The 17,099-nt window shown below is 36.9% G+C and overlaps 1 protein-coding gene across 1 annotated transcript; it reads left to right on the forward strand.

The window, feature by feature from the left end:
- The first annotated feature begins 8,225 nt into the window (after nucleotides 1-8,225).
- LOC119808915 (heterogeneous nuclear ribonucleoprotein A3-like) lies at nucleotides 8,226-16,029 on the forward strand. The gene is made up of 2 exons (XM_042054673.1): nucleotides 8,226-8,288; nucleotides 13,792-16,029. The coding sequence occupies exons 1-2, from the start codon at nucleotides 8,226-8,228 to the stop codon at nucleotides 14,893-14,895; spliced, it is 1,167 nt and encodes a 388-aa protein (XP_041910607.1). The 3' UTR covers nucleotides 14,896-16,029.
- Nucleotides 16,030-17,099: the final 1,070 nt, after the last annotated feature.

A 17,099-nucleotide genomic window follows, 5' to 3' on the forward strand; every position in this document is an offset into this window, starting at 1 on the left:
TGAGAATGATGAAATGAAGACAATAATTAAATAATTATTACCATATTATGTCAAGTGAATATCATTACTAAAAAGTCAAAAACAATAAACTTTAGATGGCAGTATGCATAAAATGTAACTATAATTCATAGTTGAGAGATCAGCAAATAGCAAGGTCTCCTCAGACATCATGTTTGTATTTCCTTAAATTGAGTATATTAAAGTTACTTTATGTTGTAACAGAATCCATGTCTATTTATATGACTCAGAGAACTCCCTGAAAACTAAAATGCACAAAAAACTTAGAGCCAAATAATCTTTGAAAACTTATTTGCAACATCAACATTTTCAAATTATCCAATTTTGTGGTTTATCTATCCAATATTTATTTTTCTGCCCTGTAGGAATGTGCCTATTACTATGAAGACCCTTAAAATATGTTAACTAAAATAAACCAGGCATTAAAAGTCATTACATGTATGATTGCATTGGCTGTATTAGCTAAGATAATACACTGCTAATCAGAATGTTTCCCCCAAACATACCCTTTCCTTGTCTTTCACAAGTGCTCTTCTCTTTACAGACTCTGCAAGTGCCCAACAATCACTAAATCATCTTTTCAGGAAAACAAATATAACAAAGTGCCCCTATCATATATGGTAAATATATTTGCTTGTTATTATTTCCACAGTCAACATAAAAAAGATACAGAAAAAAAGTTGTGTGCCACAAGGAAGTGAAGTTATATTGACATGAATATGAATACTAAATACTGTCAGAAAAGTTTAGCTGGAACTGTTCTAAAAAATGGTTTTTAAAGGACAATGTTAGGAAAATTAGCAGAATGAAAAAAAAAACAAGGAAGAAAGTGCTGTTACTTAACATATAAGCTATGGAAGATGGAAACAATGGAAGAATGGATGGAAGAAATTGAAAGAGGGAAAGAATGAAAGGAAGGAAGAAAGGAAGGGAAAAAAGGAAAGAAACAAAGAAAAAAGAAAGGAAGGAAAGAAGGAAGGAAAGAAGGAAGGAAGAAATCAAGAGTGAGTTTGGGTTATCTTTGCTCTGGCATTAGAAAAATCTGTATATTGTAGTTAAGTGCAACTATTTATAATTTCTCAAAATTAGAAATATCATTTAAACAGGTATAGTTTATATGGCTTTGTGTTTATAGCTAACCAATTAGTATACTGGTTTTCTGCTGTAAAAAGTCCTTCTGCATATGTGTTCCTTTTACTGGTTCATGAATAAAGAAACTACTTTGAGCCTATAGCAGGGCAGAACAGAGCTATTATCTATTAGCCTATATTTCTTAAATGAACTAGATAATCATAAAAACCTTAATCAAGAGCAGAAATTTACATATCCATATAAGAAAATTGATCCTAAATTTGTATCAATAAATTAAGATCCATACCAATGCAAATTATTCATCTATATACCATATTCCCCTTTAAATGTAAACAAACATTTTTAGACAATATTTGGGAATAAGGGCATAGTTTCTCCAAACTGCATCCTGCTATTTATTGGGCAAAGTAATTTTTTGAAGTGTGCATTTTTGAGAAGTGTTCAAGGCAAATTTTCAGATCTTAGTTGATCAAACCATATTGGTCTGGAAGCAATTCATAGGTTCTCACATTCTGTAGAAACAAAATAAGAACTTGTTTTCCAAAGCAACATATCCTTAGACTCAAATTTTGAAGTCAAGATGCCTTCATAATATACATGCTGGTTTAGTTGAGAAGCACATACAATGAAATGCCTTTCTGTTCTTAGCTACTTCACAGTCAAAAAATTAAAAGAAAACACAATAATATACATAATCCAGACTCTTTGCATATAGTCCATTTCTACATGGCTTATTATTTTTTACTCCTTTTAATTTATTACTTGTAGGGCCCGGGTCTGCCCTTGTTCCTGGGGCTCACCTTGAGGACGGTTTCTGGTTAGATGACTAAGCATCCTGTTTGTTCCTGTGCTCCCTCTGCCCCACCTGGTGATTTGTTGTAGGGCATTGTTGACTCTATTGTTGGTATGGTAATTTCCCACCTGCCTAGGTGGAAGTCCTTGTGCAGCAGTTAGATATGGTAATTTCCCACCTGCCTGGGTGGAATTCCTTAGGCAGGAGTGGGGTATATAAGATTTTCCCCAAGGCTAAATAAACGGCATTCGGCTGATCTCTTTTCGAATGACCCAGGTCTCTTTGTGTGTTCTTTCAATCTCCAGGCCCTTGTCCGACTCGCGTAAGGTACAGTGGCGCGCGAACTGTACCGAGGGGGTAACACAGAATCGGGTGTTACAATTACTGTCTCATTTCTGTTTCTTTAAAGACTTTTTTTTTTCAAAAAATGGTTTACTTCTTTTCCAACTCTCTATACTCTTTTTCTTCTCTCTCCCATGCTTAAGTACACTTATCCAACACTATGACCCATGTAGACTTTTTTTATGCTGAATCTATTCTTACAAATTGGTATTTGTAATTCTTTACTGTCTTGAAGAACTTTTAAAATGGTTAGTAGCTTGGTTACAGCTGCTCTGGTTGCTGACTCCACCTCTCTGCACTTTCAAAATAGTAGATGTACCATTACTGCCAGATCTGATAGGAGTTGTGCTCAGCACTTTAACTCTGAGAATGAGTAATAGTTAAATCTGCCATGCAGCACACTGCATGGCCTGCAAATATCTCTGTGTATGGTGGGAGAAATTCACCATGTTCTCTTGCTTGTGCATGCCTAGTAGACCTGATCTTGCCACCTGCCCAGGCAGGGAATGCTAAGCCTTGGGCATGGTGTCAGCTAATTTACTCCTGACTCTGAGTGGGCACACAAACACTCGGGTCCATAAATGTCATTTAAATTCCCTGTAGCTGGAGTTTGGGCTGGCAACATGACCCAGGAAGCTGCACTTCAAAACCATGTGGCTCCCACACCCACGGGGTGGGGGGCACAGCAGGACCTCCCACACCAATTGGTGATGTCTCTTGAAACAACTTGATCCTGTGGGGTTTTTTTTTTTTTTTTTTTTTTTTTTTTTTTTTTTTGGATTTTGGTGGTATGAGATATATTACATCTCTGGAAGAATTCTTTAAATATTTTACTTTTAAAACAGGGGCAAATGTCATTTAGACCTGTAGTGGTAGTCCCAACTTAGCAAATTATTGTAAGAAGTGGCTTTTGGCATTGGTTGACTTTTCCACTAAGTGGGCAGTAGCCCAGCAAGTCTGAGAGTATGTGTCAACGGTCACAAACATATATTTTAATTTGTCAAACAAAGGTTAATGTGCTACATCTGTTTGCCAGATGATATTGGGTCCTAACATTCTTGGGTACACCCCTGGCCCTTGTAAAGTGGGTGTGTGGAGAAATTGGCAAGTCTTACATGCATGCACTATTCTCTTTAATAGTGCATAATAGTTAATAACGTGCAGGAATGTGGGAGTATAGGTATTTGAGTCCTCTCCAATTAACATAAATTAAGTCATGATTTTGGGTAGCATTTTGTATGGGCAGAGTTGACACCTTTATGAGACAGGGTCCTGAAGCTGCAGCATCTGCAGCATCATGCTTTTGGGAAATGAGCCCACAGAGGTTTTGGTGTCCACTGAGATTTGAATATGTTTTCTACCTTCTAACAGTGATCCGAGTTGTATTATCAAGGCAGAAATAAGATTAACATTCAATCTGATATAAGCATAGGGTAAATTCAGCTGTAGGTCCACCAAATATGAACTGTCTCAATAGAAGTTGCATGGTTCTGGGACCTCAGGTAGGGCAATATATATATATATATATATATATATATATATATATATATATATATATGACCATCATTTCCTTATAATGAGTACATCCCCAACAAGGGAGAATTTTGAAAATCTTTGTCTTGGTTCTACCTGTAAGTAAAATTACAAAAGTGGCCCCATCCTTTCTGCCATCTGTGCAAACAGTGAATGCTTGAGGCAGGACCCTGGAAGAAAAGACTAAGGGGACTCATCAGTGGAGTTCTTGGTAAAACTTCACTAACTGGGATTCCCCAAAGTGGGTGTCCAGAATCACCAGGAATCCCTCCAGGGCAAGGGAGAACAATGTCTATCCGCACATTCTAAAACTTAATTTTGAATGACATTATTAATTTAGAGCAATATTTTTCATAATGTTGGTGGAAGGTGTCTCTGATATTTTAATTATCACACCAGCTCTTTGATCAACTTGAGAGTACACTCTCGGAGTGGCCCAGAGAGGTGTGTGCCCATTCTAGTAGTTGTGGCTGCTGAATAATGGTGGTCAGAATGGTCTTTTTCCCTAATAATATGCAGCCTTGGACTGGAATGTTAGGATTATATTATTGACAATTTCAGTAAGTGCCTGACGGCACTCAGGGGATAAGGTAATGGTCTCCTAAGATTCTCCCTTTTTAGGAGATCATATAATACATCTAGTCTCCCAGTCTCTACATGCAGCCAGTGCCTTACCCAGTTCATTTCCCCCAGTGTCTTAACTATTCTCAATAAAGTAAGAGTCTCAGTCGGGATTAATTGGGGTCCATTCACTTTGGCTTGAGTGAGTTTTAATTGGGATCCCAATATATGAGATGGGAGTATCTTTTATATTTTGTTTGGGACTATTTGAGCCATGTTGTTGGAGGATATCAACAATAGCAGTTAGGCCAGAGAGCTAACCCTGATTCCTTCAAATGTCCAATCATTAGATCATTTATATAAACATATAGAGTAATATCTTTGTCAAAATAAGGAGAGAGGATACTATACAAATATTGTTGGCAAAAAGCTGGAGTTTTGGCCATCCACTGTGGGAGAACAGCCTATTTCTGTTTGCCATTAGGTCAAGAGGAGTTAACTGGAGGAATGGAAAAGGCCAACTTTTCACAATCCTCTTCATGAAGAGGAACTGAGAAGAAACAGTCCTTTAGATGAATTACAGTGAGGTGGAAGTTGGAGGAAATTGCTGGGACCCAAGGTCCTTAAAAGGGTCCCTACTAGCTCCATCTGGGCATTGATTGCTCATAGGTCCTGTAACTTTCTCCAGGTCCTGGTAAGTTTACGTTTCACAAACACAGGGCTATTCCAGGGGCTCATTGAGGGCCTTATCCATTCTTCTTTAAGCAGATTTCTGGTGATTTCCTTGGGCATCTTAAGTTTTAGTTCAGGTAATGGCCATTGTTCCACCCATACCAGCTTACCAGGTACCCACCTAATGGGGAGCACCCTAGGGGCAGTGGACTCTACTTTTGGGGGTAAATCCAGGCTTTGGGGGACTGCCTGTTGACACCTTGCTCACTTTTATCATCATAAAATGTTAGGTGGTCAGTGGTAATAATGGCATCCATTGGTCCTAACAAATCTTGTCCCAGGAGGTTTGCAGACAACCCCGGGAGAATCAGAGGCCTGAGCTGTCCTTTATCTCCATCCAGCCCCTCCCAAGTTATGGGACTGGCCATTTCCTGCGTCATAGACCTTCCCCTAACTCCCATGACAGGCGGACCAGCAATGAGATCCCAGCTGTCAGGGACCTCCTCCTGAGGACCATCCTGTCAGCTCCTGTGTCTATCAGGCATTGGAATGTTTGTCCCACAAAGATCATGGTCATATTTAGTTGGAAACCCTCTTTCATTGGAATGGTCCAGTTAACTGAAGGTGCATCTTTCCTTCTTTGGTTAAGGGGGCTAGAAGGCACCCCCCCATCTAGTTTAAAGGTTGATTTGTGATGGTTTTCCTATTTATATCAAATTTGAGGCAGAATTTCTGAGCCCCAATGGTACCCCTTGTGGCAGTGAGGGCAGGGAGAAGGAAGGGGTCTCTCTGCACCTGGGTCTTACTGCCCTATTGTGGGCAATCCCTCTTAAAATGCCCCAGCTGAACACATAAGAAATATTTCTCAGGTGTTTGCTTTTGCTGTCCAGGTGCCTGGGCTTGAGTAATAGAAGAGGCTAGAATTTGGGTCTGGGCCTGAAGGGCCACCGCAAGAGTCTGGTTGGTATGTGACTGAATCCCGACCTTCCGCAATGCCACAACCCATTGACTCATGGACCCTTCCCTAAGGCCAGAGCAAGCCATCCTAGTATCTTGGTTCATACCTTCCCAGACTAGGAGCTTAGTAAATTGGTCTCTAACCCCCCCCCCCCCCCGGTGGGGGGGAGGACGGCAAATTCCTCTCAGGGCTGGTCTACACAAGGAAAATAAAGAAGCAGCTCACCCTGATTTTGCATCGTTCCAGCTGTAGGTGATTCAGTGGGTCCCTCCTCTAGCTTGGCCCAGGCCTCCAGGCTGGTTTGTCTAACTTGATCCCGATATGGAGCTTCAATCCCGGTTTGTTGAACCCCAGTGGGAAAGCCTTCCCCCATACCAATTAGCACCGGATAAGTGATGGGAATTGGGGGATAGGCTAATCTATTGAACTCTGACCTAGTGCAATAGGCCCCCTTAAAGAAGGACATCCATTAAACATATTGGGATCTCCTCAGGTTAGCCTTAGCTAGATCACACCAGTCTCTGGGGACACAAGGATAGTAATTTACCTCCTGAAGGAGGGTCATGGCCCAAGGGAAGTTGGAGTGATCCTCGGCCACTGCCTTTCTCAAGTCTTTCAGGTCCTTAGATTCCCAAGGATACCAGGCTAGGGGGTGATTAGTGTCAGGGGCAACATTGACTGGGAAGGCTTGGGGTCTGTAAACGTTAGCCCTATAGGCAGAGCAGAACAGAACTAGGTGGGAAAAAAACTAAACTCAGTGCTGCGACAAAGAAACAGCAGTGTGACTGCTGTTGGGGACAGACATTCCAGAACTTTGCTGGTAGGCCACGAACCTCATAGTAAAATATAAAATCTCTTTCTACTAAATATGATGTACAGACTCCCAAGTCTTTGTATTTGTAGGACTTCACTGTGAAAAAAAAAATAATAGAGATGGGTTAGGTTAAGATGTCAAAGCTAGCAAATAAGAAGCTAGAGCTAGTAGATCAAGCAGTGATTTAATTCATGGTTTCTGTGTGGTTATATTGGGGTGAGCAGCCTGGAACAAACGATCTCCTACAACAGTTTTTCTATCTAAAAATCAGTGATTCTTCCATTCCAACAAACACCGACTACATGAAACTCTTCAAATAGGTGGGGTATGGTGAAGTTTTCCCCTTCTGTGTTCACCAGTTAACTGGTGTAGTGTTCTATTTTTTGGTTCCATCCAATTACCTGCAGTTTTCATAATTTCAGGTTTTCATTGCAGCTGAACACAATTTCATTGTGTATGTCTAACACGTTTTATTGTTCATTCAGCCAGTGAGGGACATGTAGGTTAAATAAAGAATAGATTTTAACAATTCCCAATAATGTAGATTCCAATAAAAGAAACAATTCAACCTGGCCTACTGTGTTTCAAAAAAACATTTCCTGTAGTGACAAGTGTGTCTCATTTGCCTGAGAAGTTGCTTATAATTTGTTCCCTGACTATATGTATAATTGCTTAAGTATTTTCAAAATTTCATGAATGTATAATAAGAGATATGTACTTATACCTTGCTTTATGCATATGAAAATTAAGCATCACAATATTTGGTGATTGAGTGCTTCATAAATGTAATGTCCTTATTTGACAATAGCAATGTTTTTTAAAGATAGCTTCTGGAGTTTCCCATTGTGTCAAAAATATTCAAAAGCAAATAAACATTACCTGGAGAAATATCTCAGTGCAGTGATAGAGCCGTTTTCTAAAGTGCCAGAGGCATTATATTTAATGACTAAGAGTGTACAAATACAGCAAAAACAACAAAAAGCCCTCCAAAGATACACAGATAATATTCCTTACATTTTAAAGGAAATGTCTAGATCTCTACCTTCTTTAATATGGTTAAAACAATCTGAATTGATGCAAAGAAACCATAACACTTTAAATTCTCACATTGTTCCTCTTTCAAAATGCTCTCTGTCCTTTCACAAGCAATCTTGTTCATGCTTTAGTTTGAATTATGATTTTACTTTATTTATTTTCTTTTTCAAAAAAATCTTTTAATTTTTACTTATTTTTGATTTCTTTTTTATTGGTTTTTATTGAGATTTACACTTTTCTCTTTTCCCCTGCCTACCTACCTCCTTCCCTTCAATCCTGCCTACTTTACTACTCTGCTTCATCCCTCCCCTAAAGTTCTCATGCTCCCAATTAACTCAGGAGATCTTCTCTTTTTCTCCTAAGATTCTTTTTATTTTTAATTAGGTGTATGCATGTTTGTGCGTGTAATGGTACATGCATTATATGAAGGTGTCCATGAACGTTATAGTACACCACTGGATTCCCTTAAGGTTAGAGTTACAGATGGTTGTGAGCCACATGATGTCAGCAGCACTGTGGACTAAACTTGGGTCTTCTAAGTATTTCCTATATGTGCTTGACTTCTGATCCATATATTCAACTCCTTCTTTCTTGTCTTTTCTTTTTTGATCCTTTTGTCTCTCATTTTTTTCTTTATTTTTTGAGAGATTCACTCAGAACTCACAATCTCCAGTCTACACTTAAAGAATGAGGAAGGTACAGCCTTGTCACCATGACATTGGTAAAGTTCTTCGTGTACTTTTCTCAGTATATGTTGAAATTGAAAATAATGTATTTGTATTAAATGAAATATCATATTACAGATAAATACAAGTTATCTTTTAATATAAATACATACTGATAAACACAAAATTCCACTACTATGTAATAACCAAATATTCAAAATATGAACATAGGAAAAATATGAACACAGAAAGTGTGTGTACCTAAATCATTCTCTATTAAAACATTGTTTATAGTAAATTGTGTAATAATTATGCTTAACTTTTACTAAGATAATTTAAAATTAAAGTAAAAATTTGAATACAGTGTGCCATTGATTCAACAAGTTTTTTCTAGTTATACCCCAGGGTTGCCTATTACCAGTTGCATTCAGTTGAGGAACTTGTAGTAAACTGAGTAGAAAAGACCCTTTTGGGGTCCTATCTGAAAGGTTTCAGTGCAATAAATTATCTAATTGATGCATGTGTTAGAATGCAGCTGAAATATCCATTTTTTCTTCTCTCTCAAACAGTTGCTGTTTCTCTTGATACTAGAGCTGGGGTATGAAGAAAGCCTGTGCAGTCATTCAAATTAAAGTCATTTCCACAACCTATGGATCTTCTTCGTCCCTTGGATTATTATTGGAGAATGTGGTTCAGCAATTTTGAAAAATATAAAAATTCTTTACACTAGAACATAAGGAAGTTCAATGTAAGATAGTTAATTCCTAAAAATACAGAGTATTATTTTTAAGTGTTTCTGAGACTTTTCCTGAGGAGTCAATAACAAACTTCTATTCATCCCAGATCTGGCAACGATGTCAAATCAAACAAATGATTCCTCATAAGCCTTGTTAGTTTATTGGATTTTCTATCTGAGCATGTACATTTTAAAGTTGGCCACATTAAATTATCAAAAAGTAAATAACTGTAAGGTATATATAGAGTGTTTTTTTTTTAGAACTCTTAACAGTGTACGTGGGGCTGTCTCTGAGTCTTTTGCCTCCTCTTGGGACCCTTTTATTTTTCCTACTGGGTACCTCACACAACCATGACATTAAGGTTTGTGACATATTTGTTTGACATCCCTGGGAGACCTGCTTTTTTAAAAAGGGAAACAGAGGCAGAGTGAATCTGAGGAAGAAGGGAGGAGGGGGGAGAATGTGAGGAGTCATGGGAGGGGAAAATGAATTTAAGATGTGTTATAAAATAATAATAAATATTATTGCCGGGCTGCAGTGGCTCACGCCTTTAATCCCAGCACTCGGGAGGCAGAGGCAGGCGGATCTCTGTGAGTTCGAGACCAGCCTGGTCTACAAGAGCTAGTTCCAGGACAGGCTCCAAAGCTACAGAGGAACCCTGTCTCGAAAAACAAAAACAAAAAAATAAATAAAATAAATATTATTATTATAATGATAATAATATACAAAAGTTACCTCCTCACTATAGTAAATGACTAACAGTGTTTCATCCTTGGATACTCCAGTACCACTTACAAGCAATTTGTTAGGAAGGAGCTTGTCTTCCCATAAACTGATTCTGGTTATGTAAACTTGTAATGAAAACTTAGTATCTTTTACCATTCAGTAGCTTGTGTTTTGTTTACGTTCTAAGTCTTATGAGTCTTTCCGTTGAGCATGGGACATTTCAAACTGAAGGAAACCGGAACTAAATAAACAAGAACAATATATAAAAAGATACACGAGGTTGGATTGATCCTGTACATTCATGAGGTTGAATGTTGCCTTCCAAAGGACATCATAGACATAAACCAATTACAGTGATCAGAATTAACACAGAACTGCACGAATCATTCTTTTGAAATCCTCTAATTAATCTCAAATTCTATCTTGTTTGGCTCCCAGATCAGAGTTCTTCATGAATATTCTCAGTGATCTCCTCCTTTGGGTCTAAACATAAAACTTTTGACAATTTTTTGACTCAGCCTCACGCATCTCTGCTTTTGCATTGCATTTATTCCTCAGTAGTTTATAAACTTCACTCTAGCCTTTCTGTTGTACCACCTTGATATATGTTCATGATTTTCTATGTTCTAATACTCTCCCTTGCCGTATAAAACTGTTTATAATTATTTCCTAAAATCCCAAATATGTATATTCTATTGACATTTGGTTCTTGGATGATTTTAACAAGATGGGTGTTTATGCCAGGCGGTGGTGGCGCACGCCTTTAATCCCAGCACTCGGGAGGCAGAGGCAGGCGGATCTCTGTGAGTTCGAGGCCAGCCTGGTCTACAAGAGCTAGTTCCAGGACAGGCTCTAAAAAAGCTGCAGAGAAACCCTGTCTCGAAAAAAAAAAAAAAAAAAAAAGAAAAAAGAAAATAAAAAAGATGGGTGTTTACAGCTCCTTCAGTTGTTATCCCTTGATGTAAAGTAAGAAAATTTATGTTAGATTATTCCTTTAAGAAACTTTACACGTGGGACTATAGTAATTGCCTTTAAATGAACAATCTTTTGTCAGTTTCTTCATTATAACAGTTACTTCTAAAGATATTAACCATGAGCCATATCTCTGAATATCTTCAATGAAATATTTTTAATTTCTTCAATAAAATATTATCACAGGTATCCATGGAAACATGACACTTCCAAACATAGCGCAGGCTAAAATTTTGTTGTATTAAATACAGTGCACAGTTATTTTCTAATCCATGATCCACAGCTTCCAAACAATGGGCTCTATGTCACTTTATGCTTGTAAGAACAAATTAATATAAAGTGTAAAAAGTACAAGAATGTTATTTATTCAAAGGAAACCACAGATTATGAAATGCATGTTCCTTCAGTGCATTATTTTTCAAACATAAAGATATGCCACCATGTTATTTATAAGAAATTTACAATTACATACATTTGTCATAAATAATATAATTTTATAAAATATATGTATAGATATTTGTTATAAATGATGTATATTGAGTAGTAATCTCATAATAACTTACACAAAATAATGAGAGAGTATTATGCAAATTCCAAACTAGGAAACATATTCAATGAAAATAAATAAGATTTATTTATGACAACTTCATTTATTCAGAACATTATGTAATTGTGTTAAGTAATTAAATCATTATTATTTTACCTGATATAAATAAAATAGTTTTTGACAAAGGGTTTCAGAATCTACTATTTATGCTAAGTATTAGAGATGCTAAGAGTGTATGTAAGATTAAGAGTTACTTGCTCCTGAGCTGACAAAGTTGTAAAAAGAATAGTTTTAAAAAGAATAAAAGAGAACAAATCTTTCTTAATATTTGAATTTAATATATTTGCTACTGTTTTGTGTCTCAGAATGTTCTCAAACAATTGGCATCTCAATAAGCTTCTTCCTCAGCATTCATTCCATACAGTTGGTATTACTTGTATGTCTCACAATATTTAGCCCTACAACATTCAATATAAATATATATATATATATATATATATATTCCATATTTTAAGTTACAAGCTAACCCCACTAAAATGCAAAATATATAAGGAGAAACAGAAGCTATTCCAATCAAGGTAAGTTATTGACTGAACGACTTTCTTTCAGTAAACTCCTATTAAGAATTTTATCGTTAAAGATATTAAAGCAGATTGTAACAGATGCTAATGTTTCTGCAATAACATACTCTTTTTCATTTGCCAATAAGAATTGTATTATGTTGATGGATTCTTTTTGTCTTTTTTTCATGCATCATGACCTGAGTAATGTGTAGCCTGATTGCACTTGCGTTTCTGTTCTTTTATGGTTAAGATATATGATTGTATATTATTCCATTATTAAACTTGAATACATGACTTTTAAGATTCCATTATTTGGACAAATTATGGTGGATAAAATCTATGAATTTACATAATGGAATCTATAAATGTAATGGGTTAACTTTATTAATATATTTCTTATAGCAATTTACTTTTTCTGTATTAGATGAAACATAATGCTTTAATTTTCTTTTAACAGACAATATTAATCTTGTTAACTTGGTGGTTAAACATGTTATCAGAAGTATTTACCACAAAAAATAAAAATGGCTTTTATTCAAGGCTCTGGGGAAAGTCTCAATATATGCGAGTTTGCTTTGAGTATAACCAGATGTAGAGAAATGTTTAAAACATAACCCTGGGAATAAAGATCATTACTCTAATGAATTAATGCAAGAACTAAAACAAAACATAATATTACTTACAAAATGGTAAAAATAATTAGTAATCCAGCAAGAGTATTAATGCTTTGTATTTTAGTATATATAAATATAATTTCAAATTAGAATGCATTGTTTTAATTAAGGAACTGAGGTATTATGATATGTTGGTTGTATTGATTGCCAGTTGTACAGTAGTTTGCTGATACAATTATCATATTTCATTAATAGCGTCAAGATATTGAATTTTAAGACAAAAATATTTCATCAACAGCGAAATGTATTAGCGCACAAATAAAAAAACAGATAAATACACATGTATATAGACATGCTCACATGTATCCCTTTCAGTGGTAAATTACTGATTAATTGTAAATGATTTGCTTTCTGTTTGTTAGTATATTGGCTTATGGGAGGGGGAAAGGAAACTATGATACGAAAGGAAAATCAGATATGTATCATCTGCATCTGCATATCCACAGAGCAAGGAGGCTCTAGAAAACATGGAAAGATATAATAAAAAATACAGAGTTAAAGGAATAATGTTCTGTTGAAAATTAGTTTTGCCGCCGGGAGGTGGTGGCTCACGCCTTTAATCCCAGCACTCGGGAGGCAGAGGCAGGCGGATCTCTGAGTTCAAGGCCAGCCTGGTCTACAAGAGCTAGTTCCAGGACAGGCTCTAGAAACTACAGGGAAACCCTGTCTCGAAAAACCAAAAAAAAAAAAAAAAAAAAAAAAAAAAAGAAAATTAGTTTTGTTTCAAGTGTGAATCCTACAGAGTCAGCCACTCAGTTTAAAGAAGACAGTAGAACACTTCTGAGTGATACTCTAATAGAAAATTAAAAGCTCACTCAAGTCAAGAATATTTTTACATATGAAACATGATAAAAGATGACATAATTCGACCAGAAGACAAAGCTCATTGCTAAGAGTGTGGACTGTTCCTCAGGTGACCAGAATTTAGCTTTTATCACCCATGTGAGACGAAATGCAAATGCCTGCGATGCAGCTCCAGGAATTTCATTGCCTCTTCTGGATTTGTCAGGCAATAACATTCACACATCCAAATACACACAGTAAGTTTAAATTTATTTTAAAAATAGTAAAATAAAAACTCTATGAGAGGACTCCGGCCGTGGCCGCCGCCGCCGGGGGGAGGAGGGTCATGATCCAAAGGAACCAGAACAGTTGAGGAAACTGTTTATTGGTGGTCTGAGTTTTGAAACCACAGATGATAGCTTAAGAGAACATTTTGAGAAATGGGGCACACTTACAGACTGTGTGGTAATGAGAGATCCCCAAACAAAACGTTCCAGGGGCTTTGGTTTTGTGACCTACTCTTGTGTTGAAGAGGTGGATGCTGCAATGTGTGCTCGGCCACACAAAGTTGATGGGCGTGTGGTGGAACCAAAGAGAGCTGTTTCTAGAGAGGATTCTGTAAAGCCTGGTGCCCATTTAACAGTGAAGAAAATCTTTGTTGGTGGTATTAAAGAGGATACAGAAGAGTATAACCTGAGAGACTACTTTGAAAAGTATGGCAAGATTGAAACCATAGAAGTTATGGAAGACAGGCAGAGTGGGAAAAAGAGAGGATTTGCTTTTGTGACTTTTGATGACCATGACACAGTTGATAAAATTGTTGTTCAGAAATACCACACTATTAATGGGCATAATTGTGAAGTGAAAAAGGCCCTTTCTAAACAAGAGATGCAGTCTGCTGGATCACAGAGAGGCCGTGGAGGTGGATCTGGCAATTTTATGGGTCGTGGAGGAAACTTTGGAGGTGGTGGAGGTAATTTTGGTCGTGGTGGAAACTTTGGTGGAAGAGGAGGCTATGGTGGTGGAGGTGGTGGCAGCAGAGGTAGTTATGGAGGTGGTGATGGTGGATATAATGGATTTGGAGGGGATGGTGGCAACTACGGTGGTGGTCCTGGCTACAGCAGTAGAGGAGGCTATGGTGGTGGTGGACCAGGCTATGGAAACCAGGGTGGTGGATACGGTGGTGGAGGAGGAGGAGGATATGACGGTTACAATGAAGGAGGAAATTTTGGTGGAGGTAACTATGGTGGTGGGAACTATAATGACTTTGGAAATTATAGTGGACAACAGCAATCAAATTATGGACCCATGAAAGGGGGCAGTTTTGGTGGAAGAAGCTCAGGCAGTCCCTATGGTGGTGGCTATGGATCAGGTGGTGGAAGTGGTGGATATGGTAGCAGAAGGTTTTAAAAAAACAGCAGAAAAGGGCTACAGTTCTTAGCAGGAGAGAGAGCGAGGAGTTGTCAGGAAAGCTGCAGGTTACTTTGAGACAGTCGTCCTAAATGCATTAGAGGAACTGTAAAAATCTGCCACAGAAGGAGCGATGATCCATAGTCAGAAAAGTTACCGCAGCTTAAACAGGAGGCCCTTCTTGTTCAGGACTGTCAGAGCCACAGTTTGCAAAAAGTGCAGCTATTGATTAATGCAATGTAGTGTCAATTAGATGTACATTCCTGAGGTCTTTTATCTGTTGTAGCTTTGTCTTTCTTTTTCTTTTCTTTACATCAGGTATATTGCCCTGTAAATTGTGGTAGTGGTACCAGGAATAAAAAATTAAGGAATTTTTAACTTTTCAATATTTGTGTAGTTCAGTTTTTCTACATTTTAGTACAGAAACTTTAACAAAAAATACGCAGTTTTGAAGGTGTTTCCTTGTGAGTTAACAAGTAAAGAAGAAGATCATTGTTAATTACTATTTTGTATGAATTTTGCTAAAGTTAACTGTAAAGAAACACCTACTGACTTGCAATTTAAGGGGAATCTATTCTCCCCATTTCCAAAACCATGATAAATGGGCGCTGACATGTGGAGAGAATAGATATTTGTATGTTTGCAATGTGTGTTTTAGATAATTAGGAATTGGGTAATAAAAAATAGCATATTTGTGAATTAAATAGCATTAAGATTACTTTCAAATGAAAAAGATCTCAAAAGTTCCTATTTGGTTTTTGTGCATTTTCTTTTCAAAATGTAATCATGATTTTAGTATGTTAGATTTATTGAGTCCTAGCCGTGTTAAGAACATCTCCATTCCTCATTTACCTTGATCACATTGAAAACTGCTGCCAATAGTTTGGGGGGTATAAAGTGTTTATACTGCCCTCTACTAAAGGGTGGTGAATGTATTTCATCTCCCAGTTTTAACAGTTCTAATAAAGGACCACCAAGTCTGCTGTCTGAGCAAACTGGTGGATACCTGGTTTGTCCTGCTTTTCAAGTTTAAAATCCTAAAGCACACTGATCTTAGTCCTTTCCTTGGTTTAGTTTCCCCCACACACATTTTTTCAGAACAGAGGAATAAAAATCACTTGTTTGAACTCCTAACTGGCTGGCATGCTTTCCTGTTTATACCCTCCCTATACATTTTGCTGGATGATGAAGCCAAGGATAGTTAAGGTGTCATTGTCCAAAACAAAGCAGAAAATGTAGCACAGTTGCTTAGTGTGAGCCACCTCACTTCCCAAAGATCTTGAGTTCAAATTTGGATAGTCCTGAATGCTTAAATCCCCAAAGACACGGTTATTATTTGTATATATTTCATCCTAAAACATGTTGGTGTTTGTTCAGAGACCCTGGTTGAGAAGAGTTCTAGATATTAAGGTCGTTTGAAAAATGTCTACTGTTGCGCCAGCTAGTGCTTAACTTCATCCAAGCCCTGAGTATGTGCTCTGCTGTGCTTTCTTTGGCAGTTGAACGCTGAATTCAGATTTTTACTTGGTTTTTGAAGTATAAGCAAAACAAGCAATAAAAAGGGGAATGGGGCGGGCTAGTGTTCAAATATGCTCTCTTGTTGCTCTAATTCTGTGCATTATTAATATTTGGATGCATGCAATGCTAGCATGGAACTTTGGTCTTCACAAATACTGCAGTTTTTCCAGAAAACACTCACAAACCAATAAATGTAACAGACAACATTCCATTTGTTAATGGGCATATGTGAATAAGCAGTGTAGAAAATAGGCTCATGTTAGAAAATGGTTACATCTTTCATAACAAAGTGTGGTTATATAAATGGACACTGTCAATGTTCATAGTTTAAACCTGGGTACCTGGTCAAAATGCTTAGGAAATATTAAAACTGAGCTAAATTGTAAAAAAAAAAAAAAAAAAAAAACTCTATGAGAGATAAAATATAAAGAACCTCAGAATCTATAAAATATTATATAAATTGTGCTCTTCTGAATATACATATTATATATGAGGAAATGTTTATGATTTGTAGTTATGTATTTATAGGCCTATTCAGAGGATAATACACTTGTCAAAAGCCATCCATTAGTAAATAAAAAATCAATTTGCTGTATTTGGGATATTTTCTTTCTAGTTGTTTCTAGTTGTTGTTCAATTAAACAATTACTACTGGTGTTTTGAAGAATTATATGTTGTGGGAATGT

This window comes from Arvicola amphibius, chromosome 3, assembly GCF_903992535.2.
Source record: "Arvicola amphibius chromosome 3, mArvAmp1.2, whole genome shotgun sequence".
In the NCBI taxonomy this organism is placed as follows: domain Eukaryota; kingdom Metazoa; phylum Chordata; class Mammalia; order Rodentia; family Cricetidae; genus Arvicola; species Arvicola amphibius.